Source organism: Cantharellus anzutake, assembly GCF_015039405.1.
Source record: "Cantharellus anzutake strain C23 chromosome Unknown EI90scaffold_30, whole genome shotgun sequence".
Taxonomy (NCBI): domain Eukaryota; kingdom Fungi; phylum Basidiomycota; class Agaricomycetes; order Cantharellales; family Hydnaceae; genus Cantharellus; species Cantharellus anzutake.
The window spans coordinates 682,099-700,200 of record NW_024066980.1 but is presented as its reverse complement, the minus strand read 5'-3'; the positions used below and the strand labels follow the sequence as shown (position 1 = coordinate 700,200).

The following is an 18,102-nucleotide window of genomic DNA, read 5'->3' as shown; positions in this document are numbered from 1 at the left end:
TGTCGTGACCTTTGCACTGCTTTGCCGTTGAAGCGCCGAGCGCTGGAGGCTAATTAAGTTCTAAAGATAGAATTATTGATACTGATATAGATCAATGGCATTCCAACACGAAAGAAAGCCTCTGCACTGTTACGACTTGTCCAACGTTTACCGCACGCAATTAATGACTCCTTGAGGGGAGTTTGATCGCTCACTTCATGTTGTGAGTCGTTTGTGGATTGGTTGAATTTGGCCGGACATGGAGGTGGAGGCGGGACGAATACATAGCATTGTGAGCTGGAACCATCATCGACGCGAGGGCCCAGAGCGAATGTGATGGCATAGATAGATCAGGCAGAAGATCACGGGAATGTCGACTTTAGTCACTTGCACCTGGTTTCTTGGCCATCCACAATGATGCCATTTATCGCCTCCGGGGTGCGGTCCCTGAATCTGCTTTGGCCCGTTCTCCAGCTGCATTGTTTAGTGAAAAGAGGACATTGGTTACTCTGTCCCAGTATCTGGTACGTTGACGCTCCCCGTTCAAACAATCTGAAGAAATTCAACACTGCTAGCGCTATAGACTTATGTCATGAATTCAACTGAGGTAAACCAGGTGACTGGACAAATGACATAAAATGGACAAGCCTGGTATCGAACCCAGGACCTCTAGCGTGCATCCATACACTACTCGCCCGTTATGCCAGGGAGGTTACTCCATCCCTGATGGTTATTCCAACACAATCTTCAACACTGAATCTCATTCAAGGGGCAAGTGCATCTGCGTCAGTGTAAACCCTTGAGAACACTCAATGAGGATTTCTTGAGTTCACTCCGATAGTGTGGTAACACCTGCCCCAGCACGAGGGCGAACAGTAACAGTGGATACTGTCGGTGAAACTGGAGTTTTCCATGATAATCATTGAAGCCGTTCTATGCTCAGAATTGGGTGAAGATGTAACAAAGGTATATCTCGTTAGCATCAGCAATGCATTCCTCACTACTGTACAATACAAATCTGTCCAGTAGAGCCCCAGCCGCGACAACGTAAGCGCGTACCGATCCCATCCTTTGGGGAGGCCTTTGACTTTTTGGCGACCGTTGGGAGATTTCCCCGTCCCTGGGCGGCATGTTCCACTGTCGAAACGTTAACCCAGCTGTTTGGCATATATTTCCTAGCCGACAGTGATAGCGTGTTTCTTGCAATGCAAGCTGTTGTCCAGTAGAGGCTCGGCCAGTGTGGTAGCACGAGTGCTCCATCGGTAAAAATTTGACACCTCGTTGGTAAATTTTCCCGGCCCTGGGCGGTATGATCCACTCCGGAATATTGATCAAGTTACCCTCGGCGGCTTGGTGAATTGTGGTTCCATGTGGGTGTGGCAGTCGTGTGTGTCATTGGATTGCATGTTGCCTTCCCTAGCGGTCAGCATAAGAACTCATCAGTCATTCCCAATTTCAAATATCCCCATATCTTTGCGCCATGGCTCCTCTTCCGCACAGCACGTTCGGGGCATTGATTATATGCACAACTTTCTCTGCTTTGTACGTGGTCTAATTGTCCCAGCGCTTAGAACTGAGATCGGGGGCTAAATATCAACACACAGTCTCCTTGCAATCCAACATTACCAGGTGTGCCCACTTTGCCTTCAACCCCGAGTCCTGCAAGGTCGATTCACGTCATATCAGGTTTACCTTTATTTGAAAAGATTTTGGGGAAGAGATTCCCGATACTTTCGGTACAATGTGAGTATCGTATGCACCCACCGAACATTCGACTCCCAAGGAATACTTAGGTTTTATCTAGGTGATCGTAGTGACAGTGATCGATACATTGCACCAAATATTCTGTCTTTATACGCTGTATTTGTACCTCGTACGCCTTCTTGCTCTCCTTACCCTCCTCGCCGTCTCCATCAACAGCGCCTCCGGCGTAGGTTGCATACATCAGCAGACCCCGACTTTTGCAGCGCTTTACATGGTGAGTGCTCTGTCAGCTTGGGTGGTCATTCTACCGTTGCTACTCACTTACGCACTCTAGCTCGATAGCAGTATGCTCCCAGTTCACCATGTTGCCTCCATATACTAACGCAAACCATCCTTTTCCTACTGCTCAGGCGACTTTGACCGCAGGGGTGCGTAGAGTCTTTATCTTCTTCCTGAACCTTTATCTGATTTTCCTATTAGCTAGTTCTTAGTTATCTTGTCCAAATGTAGGCGTCATTTGGGTCTCACAATAGTCGCACTGCTTCAGGCCATTTCCCTCCCAGGTTTTATGCAAGACGATGCTGGCTCTGTGAGACTCCCTTGGCTAGATTCCTGCAACCGCCTAATTAACCCCTAACATTAACAGTGAATAAGAAACGGGTAATGTTGACTGGCTTTATTGTCCGTCCGTGTCATCCGCTTGTTACGAATTCAGCCTAATGTTTGATCGTAAGGTGTTCTGGGCCCATGTACACTTAGGTGCGTGCATTCTTCATGGACATGCCTGCCACTGTTCCTACTCCCCTCTGATACCGACCGGATATTTAGGCTTTGGACTATGTGAGTTTCCCGCGTACTTTGTCGTGGTTCATTTGATAGACACGTTGCCTTGTGAGTAGGGTTCACCGCTGCAACGTAAGCCTTAGTCTTCGAGACTATTTATGGCGCTTGATTGACGTATGAGCTGAATTTACGCTAATAGCGTGATGGTGAAGACAATTGCAGAGTACATCAACCTCAAACGCGTATGTGTCGGACGCAACTTCCTCCATCCCTCTTGGAAACTCTCAACTCTTATTAACTATTAATTACGAAGAGATATCTTTCCATTCTTTGTGCTGAGTCTGCTGCTGTTTGCGATGTTCTTGTCACATATGCTGTGATCAGTCAACTTGCGGGAACCAAGACTGGGTTTAGATCGTATGCCCTTTTCACTTCACCTTAATTTAATGGCTTTCAATAACAGTCTCTACAGGACGGATAGGGGAATAAAGCGTCTGATTGCATTCACCTTTGGCACTGGCACTTTGACCAGCGTGGTGGCCTGCACTGTCGTCGTTGTGGTGGGTTTCGGATCATGGCATTCTTTGTGGGACGGGGGGGTGACTCTTAGTGCATCAGTTTTTGACCGGACTTGATTATGAAACACTTGGAATCGGCTTCCGTACGCTCTAGAAACTTTCGCATTTGTGAAATTTCCTGGCTAACCCAATTGACTTACAGTTCTATGCAGATCTATAGCAACAGTTTGCTTGCCTCGTATGTGTTTGGTCGAAATTGCGCAGTTGTATCGCTCATTGGAAACCGTAAGGCTCAATCAACGTGGCAACTGGTTTAAGCATCTTGACCACTTCGATTCTGATTGGGTTGAAACTCCCCCAAATCGAGAAGGTCAGTGGCGTTCCAGGTGCCATCCGAACTTGCACGTCAATCTGATTTCGAGATAGAAGTGTCCCCCGTCAGCTCAGGTCCCCAGTTCACATCGCCCAGCTTCTAATCCTGGAACAAGGGTGGTATGACCAGACAGCACCTGGTGCTTGTACCAAGTTTTTCCTGAAACTTTCCTACTTGACCGGCTTTTCGCACGGAGAGTGCCCTGAGAACTCTACGGGTCGTTGAGTAGACAATGCAATTTGAGGTCGTGATCCGGGAAATCACTTTATAGCCAGCAGGAGCCCAAGTTTCTTTCGGCTTCCAACTATAAGATTCCCTGCCCTACCAACTCTCTCTGTTCCCGAGCTGCTTTCCAAAATCCCCACGGAAGCTGGTGGTGACCAGCCCTATCATCTTCAGAGGCAACCGGCTGCCGTTCAGGCACCCAGCGCGTCCACTTCCAAGACACCCTCGAGATCAGAGGATAAGTTTTAAGAGTCGCCAACGAGAGGACAAGGCATGTTTGATCGCTCGACCGAGTTGATGATTGAATTGTGTACTGAATCCGTGAATGCAGGTTGAGGCCAGTGATACAAAGTCGACAGCAGAATATAATAGAGGCTGGTCACCGGCCTGGCGGGATACTAGCTACCGTGGAGGTTACACTGGAAAGCAGCGCAGGAACAGAGGGAATTGGTAGTTCTCTGCTCAATTTCTGGCTCTGGTCCAGGTCGAGCAATGAGTAAACAGTTTAATTTGACCAGCCAATTCGGTCATGTCCTCCACTCCGAATGTGGAAGCAGTCACTCTCGGCGCCCTTAACCAAGCGGTACCGGCATATGTTCCTGCGCACGGACCTCAACAACCCACCTCTATATCGTCTGATCCCGTTTATTTATTATTCCGCTATAAATATATACTGTACAATACTTTTATACTAATATTATATAGTTAGCTTCCCTGTGCATTCACCCCCTTTGCTCGACACCAAGTGTCCGCCGCTCTCATAGCAATGGGCTTCGTCATGATTTGTATGTCCAACACATCCTCAGAGGCTACTACCATTTCAGGCGGCTGGCGTGTCTGCTTCCAAAAAACGCGGTGCTTGGGAATTACCTAGACACGTATGCTTCTTTCCCGATCTATCGGGCGTGCCCGTGCCCGAGAAGAGGTTCACTTGAGACAGCTCCGCGGGAACTGCCGCACAAAGTGTGCATTCGACACTCACCGGTTAAGCCGTAACACCGACGGACTTGTATGGAGCTTGCGGACTCAAGCATATTTATTTGGTCTAGTTTGCATTTGGCCTAGTCCGCATTTTGTATATAAATCCGTTGATCAGCGAAGAATGAATCTTCAACTGACCAACACAGGTCGCTTGCTTGTCTTGTCTTGACTTCTTCACTGCTCGAGTTCTTGCCCGCGTCACGTCTTATAGCTATGGCACTTATCCTGCCTTTGCCACCTCCCCATATCTTTGATTTGCCTATAGGTCACTATCGCATCTCATACGACGTCTCGTTCCACGATACTGAGGACGATCTTCCCAATGGGTGGCATCCCCAAGGTGAGGAAAGACCTCATTACTTAAAAACAAGTACGTCTGATGACAGAGTTATATTACATAGGGGGCACATACAGACGCATCATCCGCCGCTTGCGCGAAGCTGGCTTCACTCGTCATCAGTCCGGCGACTATTCTCGAATAAACTCGCACCCAATAAGAGTCTGGATGGACATGCAAACATTGTTTTGCATATCACCACCAAGCAAGTTTCAATCGATGCTGCTTAACCTCAAGGCGTATCGCATTCAAACACTTGAGGTGGACGTCACCGATTACCTGCGCCTTGGAGGAACGTTTTCTACCACAGTTACTGGGCCAATTCCAGCAGGACTCGTTGCCCGGGTGCCGCCTGGTGTCTTACACCCTCCCCCAGTTGTTCCCGGTCCAGACTTTGTCAGGCCGGTTGACACTAGGCCGTCTGCCATGGCGGATGACCGAAATAACTATAGGATGTAGTTGTGGAAAATAGGATGTATCTGCTGACAAGTGATGTGAAAGGCCCATTGCACTACAACGTTTTTTCTCTCGTTCTCCAACCCATTATCTGTTGTCGAGCTCAGTCTTCCCTACCACCTTCTCGCCTGTAGCCTCTTCTCTCCTGTTTCCTTCTTGCGCATCCGCTGTATTCCCGGAATCTGCCGAAACCACCTCGAAATGACTATCGCTGACCTGAAACACGTCATACTGATCTTATCAAGGTCGCGCTTCTTCTACAAGGGGGAAGCCTATTGACTACGCTTATTTCCGCCCGGTTCGGTTAAACCGGCCCGCCAAGTGAAAAAATGGATGAAACTCCTCGAGCACTGTGGTGTGGAGTCCAATGTTCGGAGTTGACAATCGAAGGATTATTCCTCAGGATTGGGAAGCCCAAGTCTTACGTGCTATTGGCGAGGCCAACATTCGTCGGAGCCACTGCGTCAGCGGTTCTTTTACGTTTGTACTGCTCTGTCCCATCGGAAAGAAAGTCTTCGGTGTAAAATCTAAAGCGCACGTTCAGCCCCTATAGCCATAGCGGGGGCTGTTGTCAGTTTGGCCCGATATTTGGCACAACAACTCGCGGGACTATATAGTGAAGACCCATTACCCCACCCAATTCCTCGCTTGCACAATGGAGCAAGGAAACAATGTGTTGAGGTCTTACGTGAAGGACTGGGATACCATTCACGAGGTTCCCAATAATGGTTCTTCATTGAGTACCTGAACTCTCGCTACCCAAGCTCCTCTACCAACTCAATAAGGGGTTCTTCATTCCCAGGTCTACTGCAGCGGCGATCAATAGCCTTTCCGACTCCCATGAGGTGAATATGTCGAGGGTGTACGATCAGTTAGCCCAACACCGCTTTCAGGTTGAGACGATGACTCCAAGTGTTGACCGCGGTTTGTCGGAGCAGACCAATGAGATTAGTCTTCTATTGTGCAGGTTCAGAGCCAGGCCATTGCTTCGCTTAACAAATCACTGGTTGGTGTGGTTCATACTATTGGGGGTCAGATGCAGATTTTGGGCTTTCGCGAAGGAATTGGTCTCCTCATGGCTGAGCGTGACCACGCGAAGTCTGACGCGGAGAAGGATGCGATTGCCACCAAAATAATGGCCCTTCAACACCAACGAATCCAGTCTGCTTCCGTAACGCTCTGTTCGAGAACCTTATGAATCCTCAAATTGGCACCGGCATGACCATTGACTCCTTGGCCCCACGTCAGGCGATCGGATCCAGTCTTCGTCCTCGCAGGCGGAGGACCCCGACATGTCCGAAGAGACTGTAGATTCACCAGAGGACCCTGGTCCCGGTGCCCAGACGCCATCACAAGGTGCTGTATTTGAAGCATTCCATGTCCTTCCACACTTCCATCACTCGGCTCTGCCAATCTTTCGATGCCCTTATTGTCAGTATTATTCTGTGATCGTCTCTTCTGCTGCGATCATCTCATGTTCTTTCCTGTAGGTATTTGTGATCCCATTGCTTGATTCTCGTCAAAATGTATCCTCAAGGCAATAAGGGTAGCGGGTTCTGCCGCGTCGGGCGGCTCTACCAGCTTCCCCGTACAAAACATTTAATTCCCTGGCAAATTACTCTACACAAGAATTCCTCCCCTGATGCAGAGTACGATTCAGAATGACATCCACTTGCCGATGGCATGTACCATAGCGTGGAATCTGGGCATGGGGGATTATCAGGAGAGGAGTGTTGGGTGGGGAGTGGGGCGTAGTGTAGTCATAAACCCGTGAGGGACATCGACAAGAGGGAGTCAACATACGACGTCTGCTCACCCTCTATCATCCAACACGCCGCTTCAAATACTCCTCTTTGGTAACAGCACACGGCGCCAATGCACTTTCTATCCCTGCTGAACTCATTTGGAGCCCAAAGACTACCACCCGGTGGTACGATAAAATGATGTCCCGGTCAGGCTACATGAGAACGGTTTGCGAGGATATTTGGCTTCAGGTGTATGATTAAGTAGCCCTCCAGAACTGTCTCGTCTAGTGGTTGTGTGATGATCGATGTCTCGGGTACTTATTCATAGCTGCCGCTCTCACTTTGACGAGAACTGCTTCATTGTGAGCGTCGCAGTTGAGAGGGATCAAGCGATAGATCTTATTTTGGCCCGGGTTTTGGAATGGATACTCTTCACTTCGACAGCATCCTCGGGCTTCCAGAATCACCAAATCAGGGTTTCGTCATATTCATAGTAGACCATTGTTGCGTCTGAGGCAATCTAAAGAAGATACTCCCCCTGTCGAAGGAAATCGGAAGAATGACATGATTCTACATAAGTAGCTGCTATGTATTGCTCTGTTTGCGGCATGGTGGAGGGGATCAAATGCCGAGGGTTCCCACGCCAGCCTCAGCCACGTTGGAGGTCACAGAAAAGGCAGCTCAACGTCAACGGTGACCTCCCCCTGGAACCATCATGCTCAGCCACGCGGAAGTTAATGGCAGTATCGATATAGTCGTGGATGAGAGATACCCTACGTCTGTCCGGCATTTGTACGAACTTATGTTCGACAGGTGAGTATGACGTGACATCTCTAGCAGGAATTGTACTGCCATGGAGAGCGATGTAAGATCATTACTGACGTTTCTGTTCATGGTCCTTTTGATAACTAGTGACTGGTTTATCTCGTTCTTAGAGCAGAACCAGGGAGTACATGGTATGTTAGCGTGTGGGTTCACATACACTTCGTTCTCACATCTGGGGACTAGACTTGAACGTTGGTGACTGGGAACCTGTTGGTCAAGATAGTGGCTTGTTGAGGCGTGAATTACGTTACGTAAAGCCAGTGAGCGGTCCAGGACCAAGGGAGGTTTACTGTGAAGGTGGGTCTACCTTTATATCACTACGCTTATGCTATTGTTGTTTCAGTTCAACTAAATTTCTCATGCAGATACCGAGGAGAACCTTCACCGAGACGATAACGACTTCATATTAACGAGAACTATCACGAAAACCCCGAACGTCACGTATGGGGGCGCGTTTCATGTGGAGACAACGACGCGTGTTGCGTGGGCAGCAGATAGGAAAGACGGCTGTGCCCTGAACGTTACGTCTGAGGTGATATGGACGAGCTGGTGTCCAATTAAAGGTATGTTGCATTTTTGGATGTTCGCCCCTATTCTTACCTGCCTCCTGGTAGGCTTGATTGAAGGCCGCGTCCTCAATGGCCAACGAAGCTATCAACGCGACCTTGACGCTGCCCTTCGTGATTATCTCGGCTCACCCAAGCGTTCTCTTCATACCCTGCCCCTCATCGCTAATAAACCTCCATCAGCTGAACAGCTCTCCCTTTACTCCCCCATCAATCCAAAAGCGGTCACAAAGTCTGTCAAACTGGATCTAGAACAACCATCGATTCTGTTCACTTCGATGACGAGTCAAATTGATAAAGCTGAGCGAGAACTAGGCACACCGGGCGCAGTCCCATTCGTGGACGTGTCCCCACAGATGATGACGAAAAGGAGGGTTACGCATTTCATGGCAGTTTTCTTGTTTTCGGCGTTGATCACGTTATTAATCGTAAGGCTTACGGTGAATTAATGCCCTTCACCCACGGGATGACCGTGTTTTCCTCCGCGGCGGATCTTCCCTCCCCCTCGTATTCCATTTCATTTGACCTTGCATAGTTCTCATCGCATTGAAATTCTACATTCTTTAGTGATGCTGTCTCTGCCGGGAGGTATCGCTGGATCCTACGATTACCGCTAGTTAAGTACACGAATGTGCTCAGTCGCATATGGTGTAGTATATACTACTAGTGAAGTACACGGGAGACCCACAGATCAAGGTTTGAACTCCGTGCGTGCGCTCCGTGTGTGGTATAGCGCTTGGTTGTAGTCAGCATTTGGAGGCCTCCACCAATGCATGCATGCAAATGGGAAAGAACGCAAAAAATGCGTGGCACGTATCCGCTATGGATTGACAAGTGACCCAGGGTTACCACCGCAACCCTTATACCCGGAGTGGGAGATTGATTTGGCATGTGGATGGCCGAATTAGCTGGTCAAGTTAAACCATTTGCTGACAACAGCACTCATTGCTCGAACTCAAACCAACCCCAAAAACTTGAGCAGAGGACAGTTTGCTTACGGGACTTGGGAAGGAGAAGAGGTCTATTTGTACAGCACAGTAGATAACTGGGGCATGATAAACATAAACACTATGAATACAGAGTCGACGAACAGTTAGCAGGAACCAAGGCAGGATACCGATCTCCGTGCAGAATAACTGAATAGCAGTGCAGGAACATAGGAACGAAGAGATTGGTAGGCCGGGGGTTGGTTTATTACACAGTTGGAAAATCGGGGAAAACTGAGGGGCGGCAAAGTGTTTTCGCGGATCACCAACCCCAACTTGTATCGTTGTTTCGTTCTGGCCGACATGGAAAAAATAAAGATAAAATGTCAGTCTCAGCCAAAAAAAAAAAAAAAAGGATGTTCACACCGACTACGAACATATTAATCACTCGAACTCTGAGAAGATCTGGGCACACCAGCGCTAACGCTTGATCCAAGATTAGAAGTCGACGGTTGGTGGCAACTAGGGTTCAGAGTTGGGGAACACAACTGAGAAGACCCTAACGAGGGACGCATCTATTTTTACAAATCAAACAAGTGAGTTTCGGACAGGCCAATATCTGGATCACCTACTAACCTTCTCCGGATCTGGGATATTCTCAAACCAATCGGAATCTAAATGGTTGTGATGTTGAACCCAATTACCGCGTTGATTGAGCCTTATGTGTTCTGATCAGCGACACAACGAGCGTAATTTCTGCAAAGCTACATACGATGCAAGCAAACTGTTGCTATAGGCCCTGCACAGGACTACGAGTCGATATGGGTCAGCCTAGAAAATAAGCGCAAACCCTCTGGAACGTACGGTAGCTGAATCCAAGCGTTTCGGAACCAAGTCCGGTTAAAAACTGATGCACCGAGATTATCCCTCCCTCCAGTGAAAGATGCCAGTGATGACCCAAAACTCACTGTAACGATGATACTGCAGGCCAAAATGCTGTTCAAAGCGCCAGTGCTGAAGGTGAAGGCGATTAGACGTTTGATGCCCCTATCCGTCCTGCGGAGTCCGTTAGATGGGTCATATTAAGGTGGGATGCAAAAGACACACGTTCTGAACCCAGTCTTACTTCCCATCAGTTGACTAACCACAGAATACGTGATGAGGATATCGCAAATCGCGGCCGATCCAACCCAAAGGGTAGGAAGATACCACTTTTTAGGTTTAATGTATTCTCTAAACGTCTTTAGCATCACGCTGTTGACGTGGTAAGCTACTCAAGCACTACGTATAGTTTGGAGAACTAAAGCTCACGTTGTGGCAGTTGACCCTAGTCACAAAATATTATTGGGCCGATCAAATACGCTATGACAAAGTATGTGCAAAACTCACATAGTCCGAAGCCTGAAACACCCAGTCGGAATCAGAGGTTGCAATGAACAGTGGCAGGCCTTTCCACGAGGAATATACGCACCCAGCTGCACATGGGCCCAAAAAACCTGTATGATCAAACGTCAGTCTGTCTTGATAATGAGCAAATGACATGGACGGACGATAAGGCCAGTTAAAAACACCCGTTTCTTATTCACTGTTCATGTTTCAAATTAATTAGGTGGCGCCAGGAATTTGGTTGTGAGAGACGCTTACAGAACCAGCATCGCCTCGCATAAAACCTGGCAGGGAAATAGCTGAATGGCGCGAAGGTCATGAGGCATGAATGACACCTACGTTTGGACAAGATAACTAACAAGGGTCTAGCAAGAATTATATGAGAGTTTGGAAGGAAAATAAGGACCCTGTGTACCTCTGTTATCACGGTCGCCTGGGTTATAGAAGAACTCATGTTAGCGTGTGGAGAGGAAGGTGGTGGAACTCGGAGACATACTGTTATTGGCCTAGGGTGCGTGTAAGTGAGGAGTGATATGGTTATCGGCAATAAATAACTAACCATGTGCTGCGCCGGATGAATCGGGGTGTGCTAAAATGAGAAACCTAGACGCCGGTGATGTTATTGTTGGAGACGGGCGAGGGATACAGAGGGCTAGAAAAACGTACGAGGTACAAGTAGAGCGTACAAAGACAAAATATTTGGTGCAATGTGTCGATCGCTGTTACTGCGACCACCTAAGAATAAAGCTTCTTGAGCATTTCTCTAGTAGCCGAGTGATTAATGGATGTGTGTTGTCCCCACATTGTACCGAAGATATCTCGAATCTTTCCTCCAAAATCGCTTCAAATAAACATATGCCTTGGGTGGCGTGAATCGACCTCGCAAGAACTGAAGGCAAATTGGGCACACCTGGTAGTGTTGCACAGCAAGGAGACTGTATGTAGATGGTTAGTCCCCAATCCCTCTATCTCTGAGCATTGAGCACGTACAATGAAGAGAAAATCGAGCATATGACCAGCACGCCGAACGTGTCATGCAAACCAGGAATAGGGGCCATAGGAAGAGGTATTAGGGGACGAGGGGATGAGACGTAGATGAGGCCGCGCGCCGAGTCTCCCATCCTCGTTAATGGGTTTTATGTTGTTGGAGTGACAGACATCGGAATAGCACAACCCCCACGGTCTTTCACCCCCTGCCTGCGCCATCCAAGCTGTGCTGCGATCACGATCGCTGCACCTCATTCCTGATTGATGCAATGTCACAAGGGCAACTTGATGCGTCATCGGCGATCGCAACTCTGTTGCACAGCCGATCATACATTCACTCTGCGGAGGCAAACACTCTTGGCGGAGCGTACTGGGGAAGCTCATGCAGCCACAGCTTCGTGTCGAGGAAGCAGTCATCCATTCGACTCGCAGTACTTTTAGTTCTTCGGATCCTCCCCTTCTTTCAGCTGCGCTCAGCATCCAGGAATAGGGGCACCACAACCAGTTGCATTTTGCTTTGATCGAGACTAAGTACTTCGATGATCAGGTGATGAGGGGTGATCCAGAACTGCTGATGTATCGCGAAAGCTACTGGGGTTCCACCAAAAACAGAAAGAACTGCTGATGCTTCCGGTGACGATTCATATAGTCATCACCATAGGTCCCCAACAGACTAAGCTCGACGGTTCCACAATACGGCAGTGACAGCAGGTTCGGAAAATGTGGGCTTCATATCGTGTTCTGAGCGAGTTCGATGGCCTGCGGCGATAACATCCCGGAGGGGTACAGGGGATCTTTGATCGCTGGCTCGATACGCAGAGGTTATCTTTGCGTGATCATCATCCACCGATAAGCTCTGTTGTCAATCTATTCTATCTTCTATATTCCACTATAGAGGCTGGGGTCCTGCCTATCAATCTATAACATGTGGACGCCGCCTGTCGCGGCAAGTGCCCGCTACTCCGTAACGGGTCTAGGCCCCGCACTGTGCACAGGGTCCAGCTCAGGCTCGCAAATGGGTATCAGCACTTACATACCGTTGTGCATTGCTTTCAAAGTCTTTATACTCACCATATCTTGCGCTGCATATGGTGGGTGATAGCCTTAGGGCCAATCATTCTATCGTTGCAACTCAACTTGCGCACTCAGGCGTTACGTGATTAACAGTATGCTACCAGTTTCGCCATGTTTCCTCCTATGTGCTAACGCAAACCATCCTACTTCTCAGGCGACTGTGTTCATAGGGTTCATAGTGTTGAGTTACAACGAGCGTGACTCACTAACCAATCACATATCTTACTTTTCGTTTCGTTGTATTGATACCTGACTGCATTGTATATAGTAATTGTTTGGTCTACTTTCCTTTTCTCTCAGTTCTTCATTAACGGAGACTGAGTTAGCATCATTGTTTTTAGCTAGTTGTTACATTACTTACTCTGTACTCTTCTGTACTATAGCTCCGCTTAGGTTAGTATTAACCGTAGTAATTCAGTTCTTCATTAACGGAGACTGAGCTCCGCTTTAGCCTCCTATTACATAGAGTCCTTATTTCCTTTCTGATATATATTCGCGTTGCTTCAGCCACTTCTCAGCCGTGTTTATGGAAGGCGCTTAACTAGACTCCTGTGGCCGCCTAGTTAATACCGTACATTAACAGCAAATAAGAAACGAGCAGTTTTGACTGCACTCATCATCCGTCCGTGCCGCTATGCAGTCCGCTTGATGTTATGTTGGAAAACACCGAGGATATTCCAGAGTAATTTCCAATTTTTTTGGAAACACGTGATTTTCTGCGCTTGTCATAATTGGCAGTCTGTTTACTGTCGCGTTACTCGTTGGCCAGGGCTATGAATTTCGTGTTTCTTTCCAATCACTCGAGTAATCCACTTCAGGTACCATCAGACGACCCAATAAACGCGTCTTTCGTTGAGCGCATACGACCTGCAGTTGAAGCGGAGAAATTACGTGCTGTCCAGGGGTTGCCGCCCATCACGAGCTCTGACCCAACAAAAACTCTGACAGAAGAGAGATGCATTTCAGATGACAATCTGTTTGCCCCCCACGAGGGAATGCGTGCGGACCCTTGTGATCATGGTCTTGTTCTCGCTAATGGTCAGTTCGGTGGAATAGACTTCGGCTTGTCCGTAACGTTTTATTCGTCGTTGTCAGAGATCGAAGAAGACGTGGATGACGTGCAGATACAGATACCTTCCGATGGAGAGGAGGGGGAGCCGGTTATCCTTCCGCGACAGGCTGTTTTGGCCGATTCGGATTCTGACGAGGACCCTTTGCTTCATAGACACCCTAAGGATCGGAAACTCGTACAGGAAGAGATTGGCGAGCTTGAAACCCTCATGCCACAGATCAGGGCGAATACGTTCTGATAGATCGGCTTGGTGAAGGTTGGCACGTCATCTGTTTAGATTGGAAGTGCGTTATGGGTTCACAATTTAGCTCTACGACAGGCACATTCTCTTCTGTATACAAAGCTATCGATCTTAATCATGCCCGGTATGCCGAAGTGCCTTGGCTACGTGATCTACAACCCCTATTGCCTCCGAGGTCCAAGCGTTATGTTGCTATGAAACGTATCTATGTTACTTCGAGTCCTGCTCGCATTGCGAACGAACTATCAATTCTGGAGGATTGCAGGGGTTGCCGGAACGTTTCTCAACTGATAACTGCCTTTCGAGCTAGGGACCAAGTGGTGGTCATCATGCCATATGTTAAGAATGTTGATTTCCGAGTGAGTGAACCGGGAAGTAAGCGCTATCTTGGAGTTCATCACATATGCCGAAGGATTTTTACACCAGGATAACAATACCTGGAATACAATCATATTTCCGTTGTCTTTTCCGAGCGTTGCGTGACATTCATGCGAGAGGAATTGTTCATCGGGACGTGAAACCCGCGAACTTCCTCTTTGATCCTGACACAGGGCACGGGACACTCTGCGATTTCGGACTGGCACAGGTTCGTCCTCATGTGTGTGAGCGCGTGCGTTGACCATACCATCAACTCTTTAGCGCCTCGAATCCGAAGTATCATCGTCTTGCCTTCATACATCTCCAAAGCCTTCGGACCCGCATGGAACCCATAAGCACCTCAGAAGCATTCAGGTTGATCGTATTAAGGCTAAGGCAATGGAAGCACGGAAACGTTCACAACACCCCAGCGAACGTGTTGGAATACCAATGGACGACACAAGGTTAGACAGTGTCCCTGAGGGCTGGCCGCACGGGTTTTGATGGGTCTTCAAATAGGCCAAGTGTCAAGGCTAATCGTGCAGGTACCAGGGGGTTTCGTGCACCAGAAGTTCTTCTCAAATGCCCGGATCAGTCACCAGGTCGGTCCGTTTTGACTGCCGCTGATGCACACTCACTGGGATAATAAAGCTTTGGATATTTGGTCTGCTGGAACAATTCTTCTCTCAATCTTGGCCTGCAAGTTTCCAGTGTTCCAAGCCAGCGATGACATCGAAGCACTCATGGAATTAGCTGCAATTTTTGGGCGTAAAACGATGGAGAAATGCGCACGATTGCACAGTACGTCTTGGTTTCCATATCTAGGATATCTGCATGACAGTAATTGTTCAAGATCGAATATTTTCGACCAATGTACCATCAATAGACCACGCAGGGGTGTCTTGGGAAGATTTGGTCACGAAGATCAACCCATATTTGTTGCAAACTCCATCCTCTCAGACCGTCCCCGAGACTGTCGCGAAGCACAATCATTTCATGAAGCAGGCTATCGACCTGCTGTCAAAGTGCTTACATTGGGACGCAACGGCGCGTACAACTGCTCGAGAGGCTTTATATGAGCCGTTCTTACACTCTAATAGCAAGGATGACCTTGATGATGATCAGCAATTCCCACATCCCCCTGGCGAAGGCACATGCAGCCGCCTTCATTACCTTGACGAGCATAATCAACATGTTGTAATGATCCCTGTGGATGATACGAAATATATAACGAAGGTCCTCCGGTCGGGAGAGGGTATCGCCATTGGGGAAACAAAGTGTGAGTTCCATCGGGACCCACATGCGGTGGCGTTTGGAGAGGATGCGTAGGTAAATTGTCGTACGGGTTCCGGATGACTTGCTGTATGGTAGATGACGTTAATTGAATGATGGGTAAAAATTGGAGGCAGGACAGATTGAAGTATGAAGGACGAGAGGCTTTTCAGTAAGGCTTGAACCTCCGCGATTTCTTGAGACCCTCGACTCTACGTTTCTCGTTTTCAAACTTCTGCTTCATCTGCACGAATTCTGCAGAAGAGTAAATTGCAAGCATGCGCCCAAGTGTAAGATGACTTGCCTGTTTGCTTCCTTTCGCGTCTTTGGTGTCTGTAGAATTCCGAAATCCTCTTCGGACCAACGCCCCCTTTCCTCTGGGCGTCCCTTATGAAAGCTCCTTTGGCGATACCAAGGCTACCACCCAAGGCTCTTCCAAATGTGCCTCCACGTTTAACCAAAGTCCAGCCATCCTCATCAACGATGGCGTCTCCCGCTTTGTATTTAGACTGCTGCTTCTGGGCAGCTTGTTTCGCGTCGAAATAGTCCATAAACGAATCTGCGTGCCTGCGAGCCTCATCAAGAGTCAGGCGTGAGGAGTTGTATTGGGAGATATAGCGAGCCAATCCCGTGAGTTGTTTCTCGTGGGTTGAAGGCGGCCATTTGAGCTGTGTATCAGACTTGGCCAGTGAGAGTACTTTGTCAATGGAACTTGGATCCTGAAAGACTACATGAGCAACGTCTCCCGATTGACACCAGGGAAGAATATGAGCGGGGAGAGGTGGAATCAGGGAATGCGGGGATGACGAGTCATCTTTGTCTTCTATGGATTCGTTCGCGGTATCGGCTCCTGAAGTTTTGTAGCTACTGAATTCGATACTTTCAATTGAACTGCAGCCATGTTCCGAGAAGAAAACTTCAAGCCAGCTATGGCTACTATCCACAGGGACGTTGGCCAAGAACAAGGTGCGATCTTCCGGAAGTGAGCTACTGGAGCTTGCTTGATGCTTGCGCAGAAAGAGATAATGGGTCGCAGTTGGCGAAACTGTAAGCTTCAAGAAGTTCATCTGGAAGTGGGCTGCAAAAAGGAATCAATAAGATTCGGCTAACTCCGCTAACCAGGATGGCCACGGTAAATGGTGTGGATCAAACTCTGGCCCGGATACGAATCCACTGACTACGCTCGGCCAACTTCCTCCAAGGCTTCATAGTGGACATTGATAAAATTCGGTAGCGTTATCCAAACGATGACCCAGACACATGGGTCGACCCCATCCTCCGATGCCTACCGTGAGACGCGTTTAGCTACGTCGCTGTGGCTGACATCAATGGTGAAATGACACTTGTGCTCGTTCCAATGCTGGAGACGATGAAGAATCCCTGCGGAGAACTTTGAAAATTCCTGACAATGAATCTTTTCGTCAAGCAGTTCAACTTTTCCTGATACCTGGTGTCTGGCCAACCCATGAGTAATGTTTCTGTCTCATTCGTTATCAGTAGTTCAACATACTGATTACACCCATGATGTAGATGGTCCAAACCATGATCTCCGGCCTCCTGATAGTGTGGGGCGACCAGTGTACGGGGTGACACTTTATACATCGTCCTCTTATGCATCCTTTCTTTTTAATCACCGATGCATAATTCTTGACTGGCATGTATAACATCTCGTGCACCAACCATCATGCTCAGTTATGTGGCCTTTGACACATGTAAACGACCTTTATGAACGATGTGACGTTTTCCTTCCTTCCCAATTTACTATCAACCTAATCCACTACATAGGACACTATCTTCATGCACCAGCATATACGATGTGAACCCCCTCGTCTCCCACCATTTTTGATAAGATAAAAACACAAATAAAGACAAGCCTTACATGGCGTAAATTGATCAAGCAAGAATTGAAGGCTAAGGCACTGCAAGGAGGCGATGGAGAGATATTCAGCGTACGCTCCAAGTACCGAAGACAATTAAACCACGCACAAAGAAGAGAAATTTGTGAATATAACCAACATTCAAGGGCTAAATACCAATCCTTCAACGTAAGCGCATCTGGAAAGTCTTTTGACCCGTTAGTGAATTTCTGTAGTAGGGGCTGGGATCCTGCTTAACACATCATAGCCATTAGTGGTAGGATATTCCCCATCAATGTCGCGTGGTATTAATGGTAAATTTCAATCCGTCGTCAGTGCTTGCGCAGCGTGATCCACCTTGGGAATGGTTATGTCACCCCGAAGGTGATAATCAGTTGATTCCCTGTGGGCGTGGAAATCGGATTGAACCATTCATTGG

General features: G+C 48.1%; 8 protein-coding genes across 8 annotated transcripts; 6 read left to right on the top strand and 2 right to left on the bottom strand.

Moving 5' to 3' along the window:
* The first annotated feature begins 149 nt into the window (after positions 1-149).
* On the top strand, positions 150-640 carry EI90DRAFT_3062124 (uncharacterized protein). The gene has a single exon (XM_039060615.1). It carries the CDS (start codon positions 394-396, stop codon positions 583-585), a length of 192 nt encoding a protein of 63 aa, XP_038915154.1. The 5' UTR covers positions 150-393; the 3' UTR covers positions 586-640.
* A 709-nt stretch (positions 641-1,349) lies between these two features.
* Positions 1,350-3,767, top strand: EI90DRAFT_1349213 (uncharacterized protein). The gene is made up of 20 exons (XM_039051709.1): positions 1,350-1,521; positions 1,584-1,608; positions 1,666-1,722; positions 1,784-1,852; positions 1,914-1,957; positions 2,018-2,027; positions 2,094-2,111; positions 2,164-2,189; positions 2,247-2,272; positions 2,330-2,343; positions 2,418-2,442; positions 2,512-2,523; positions 2,583-2,598; positions 2,666-2,708; positions 2,780-2,883; positions 2,939-3,026; positions 3,085-3,127; positions 3,187-3,222; positions 3,275-3,354; positions 3,411-3,767. The coding sequence occupies exons 1-20, from the start codon at positions 1,460-1,462 to the stop codon at positions 3,480-3,482; spliced, it is 870 nt and encodes a 289-aa protein (XP_038915153.1). The 5' UTR covers positions 1,350-1,459; the 3' UTR covers positions 3,483-3,767.
* A 1,009-nt stretch (positions 3,768-4,776) lies between these two features.
* Positions 4,777-5,359, top strand: EI90DRAFT_3017118 (uncharacterized protein; the record flags this gene model as incomplete). Its single annotated transcript, XM_039057071.1, has 2 exons — positions 4,777-4,903; positions 4,965-5,359. The coding sequence occupies 2 exons, from the start codon at positions 4,777-4,779 to the stop codon at positions 5,357-5,359; spliced, it is 522 nt and encodes a 173-aa protein (XP_038915152.1).
* Positions 5,360-6,431: 1,072 nt separating this feature from the next.
* On the top strand, positions 6,432-6,869 carry EI90DRAFT_3125081 (uncharacterized protein; the record flags this gene model as incomplete). The annotated part of the gene is made up of 3 exons (XM_039063784.1): positions 6,432-6,537; positions 6,605-6,787; positions 6,847-6,869. 3 exons carry the CDS (start codon positions 6,432-6,434, stop codon positions 6,867-6,869), a joined length of 312 nt encoding a protein of 103 aa, XP_038915151.1.
* A 947-nt stretch (positions 6,870-7,816) lies between these two features.
* On the top strand, positions 7,817-8,941 carry EI90DRAFT_3125080 (uncharacterized protein; the record flags this gene model as incomplete). Its single annotated transcript, XM_039063783.1, has 5 exons — positions 7,817-7,914; positions 8,014-8,057; positions 8,110-8,223; positions 8,292-8,489; positions 8,541-8,941. 5 exons carry the CDS (start codon positions 7,817-7,819, stop codon positions 8,939-8,941), a joined length of 855 nt encoding a protein of 284 aa, XP_038915150.1.
* A 580-nt stretch (positions 8,942-9,521) lies between these two features.
* Positions 9,522-12,041, bottom strand: EI90DRAFT_3062113 (uncharacterized protein). Its single transcript, XM_039060614.1, has 14 exons — positions 11,795-12,041; positions 11,715-11,739; positions 11,607-11,663; positions 11,471-11,539; positions 11,364-11,407; positions 11,063-11,139; positions 10,969-11,003; positions 10,890-10,914; positions 10,730-10,745; positions 10,526-10,672; positions 10,376-10,474; positions 10,055-10,136; positions 9,856-9,993; positions 9,522-9,772 (listed from the first exon to the last, which is right to left on the bottom strand). The coding sequence occupies exons 1-13, from the start codon at positions 11,860-11,862 to the stop codon at positions 9,859-9,861; spliced, it is 879 nt and encodes a 292-aa protein (XP_038915149.1). The 5' UTR covers positions 11,863-12,041; the 3' UTR covers positions 9,522-9,772; positions 9,856-9,858.
* A 1,597-nt stretch (positions 12,042-13,638) lies between these two features.
* Positions 13,639-15,864, top strand: EI90DRAFT_3125078 (kinase-like domain-containing protein; the record flags this gene model as incomplete). Its single annotated transcript, XM_039063782.1, has 8 exons — positions 13,639-13,903; positions 13,961-14,112; positions 14,160-14,537; positions 14,591-14,764; positions 14,818-14,999; positions 15,055-15,137; positions 15,187-15,336; positions 15,422-15,864. 8 exons carry the CDS (start codon positions 13,639-13,641, stop codon positions 15,862-15,864), a joined length of 1,827 nt encoding a protein of 608 aa, XP_038915148.1.
* EI90DRAFT_1348818 (ribosomal RNA-processing protein 7-domain-containing protein) lies at positions 15,857-16,993 on the bottom strand. Its single transcript, XM_039051708.1, has 2 exons — positions 16,112-16,993; positions 15,857-16,062 (listed from the first exon to the last, which is right to left on the bottom strand). The coding sequence occupies exons 1-2, from the start codon at positions 16,872-16,874 to the stop codon at positions 15,977-15,979; spliced, it is 849 nt and encodes a 282-aa protein (XP_038915147.1). The 5' UTR covers positions 16,875-16,993; the 3' UTR covers positions 15,857-15,976.
* Between the last annotated feature and the right edge of the window lie 1,109 nt (positions 16,994-18,102).

Coding starts and splice junctions, on each gene's coding strand:
- EI90DRAFT_1348818 (XM_039051708.1), bottom strand. CDS start 16,874: ATGAACTTCTTGAAGCTTACAGTTTCGCCAACTGCGACCCATTATCTC. Junction 16,063..16,111: donor ACGCGAAAGGAAGCAAACAG/GCAAGTCATCTT, acceptor ACTCTTCTGCAG/AATTCGTGCAGATGAAGCAG.
- EI90DRAFT_3062113 (XM_039060614.1), bottom strand. CDS start 11,862: ATGGCCCCTATTCCTGGTTTGCATGACACGTTCGGCGTGCTGGTCATA. Junction 11,664..11,714: donor TTGCTGTGCAACACTACCAG/GTGTGCCCAATT, acceptor ACGCCACCCAAG/GCATATGTTTATTTGAAGCG. Junction 10,137..10,375: donor ATCGTTACAGTGAGTTTTGG/GTCATCACTGGC, acceptor AGAACACATAAG/GCTCAATCAACGCGGTAATT.
- EI90DRAFT_1349213 (XM_039051709.1), top strand. CDS start 1,460: ATGGCTCCTCTTCCGCACAGCACGTTCGGGGCATTGATTATATGCACA. Junction 2,709..2,779: donor AGTACATCAACCTCAAACGC/GTATGTGTCGGA, acceptor TTAATTACGAAG/AGATATCTTTCCATTCTTTG. Junction 3,355..3,410: donor AACTCCCCCAAATCGAGAAG/GTCAGTGGCGTT, acceptor ATTTCGAGATAG/AAGTGTCCCCCGTCAGCTCA.
- EI90DRAFT_3062124 (XM_039060615.1), top strand. CDS start 394: ATGATGCCATTTATCGCCTCCGGGGTGCGGTCCCTGAATCTGCTTTGG.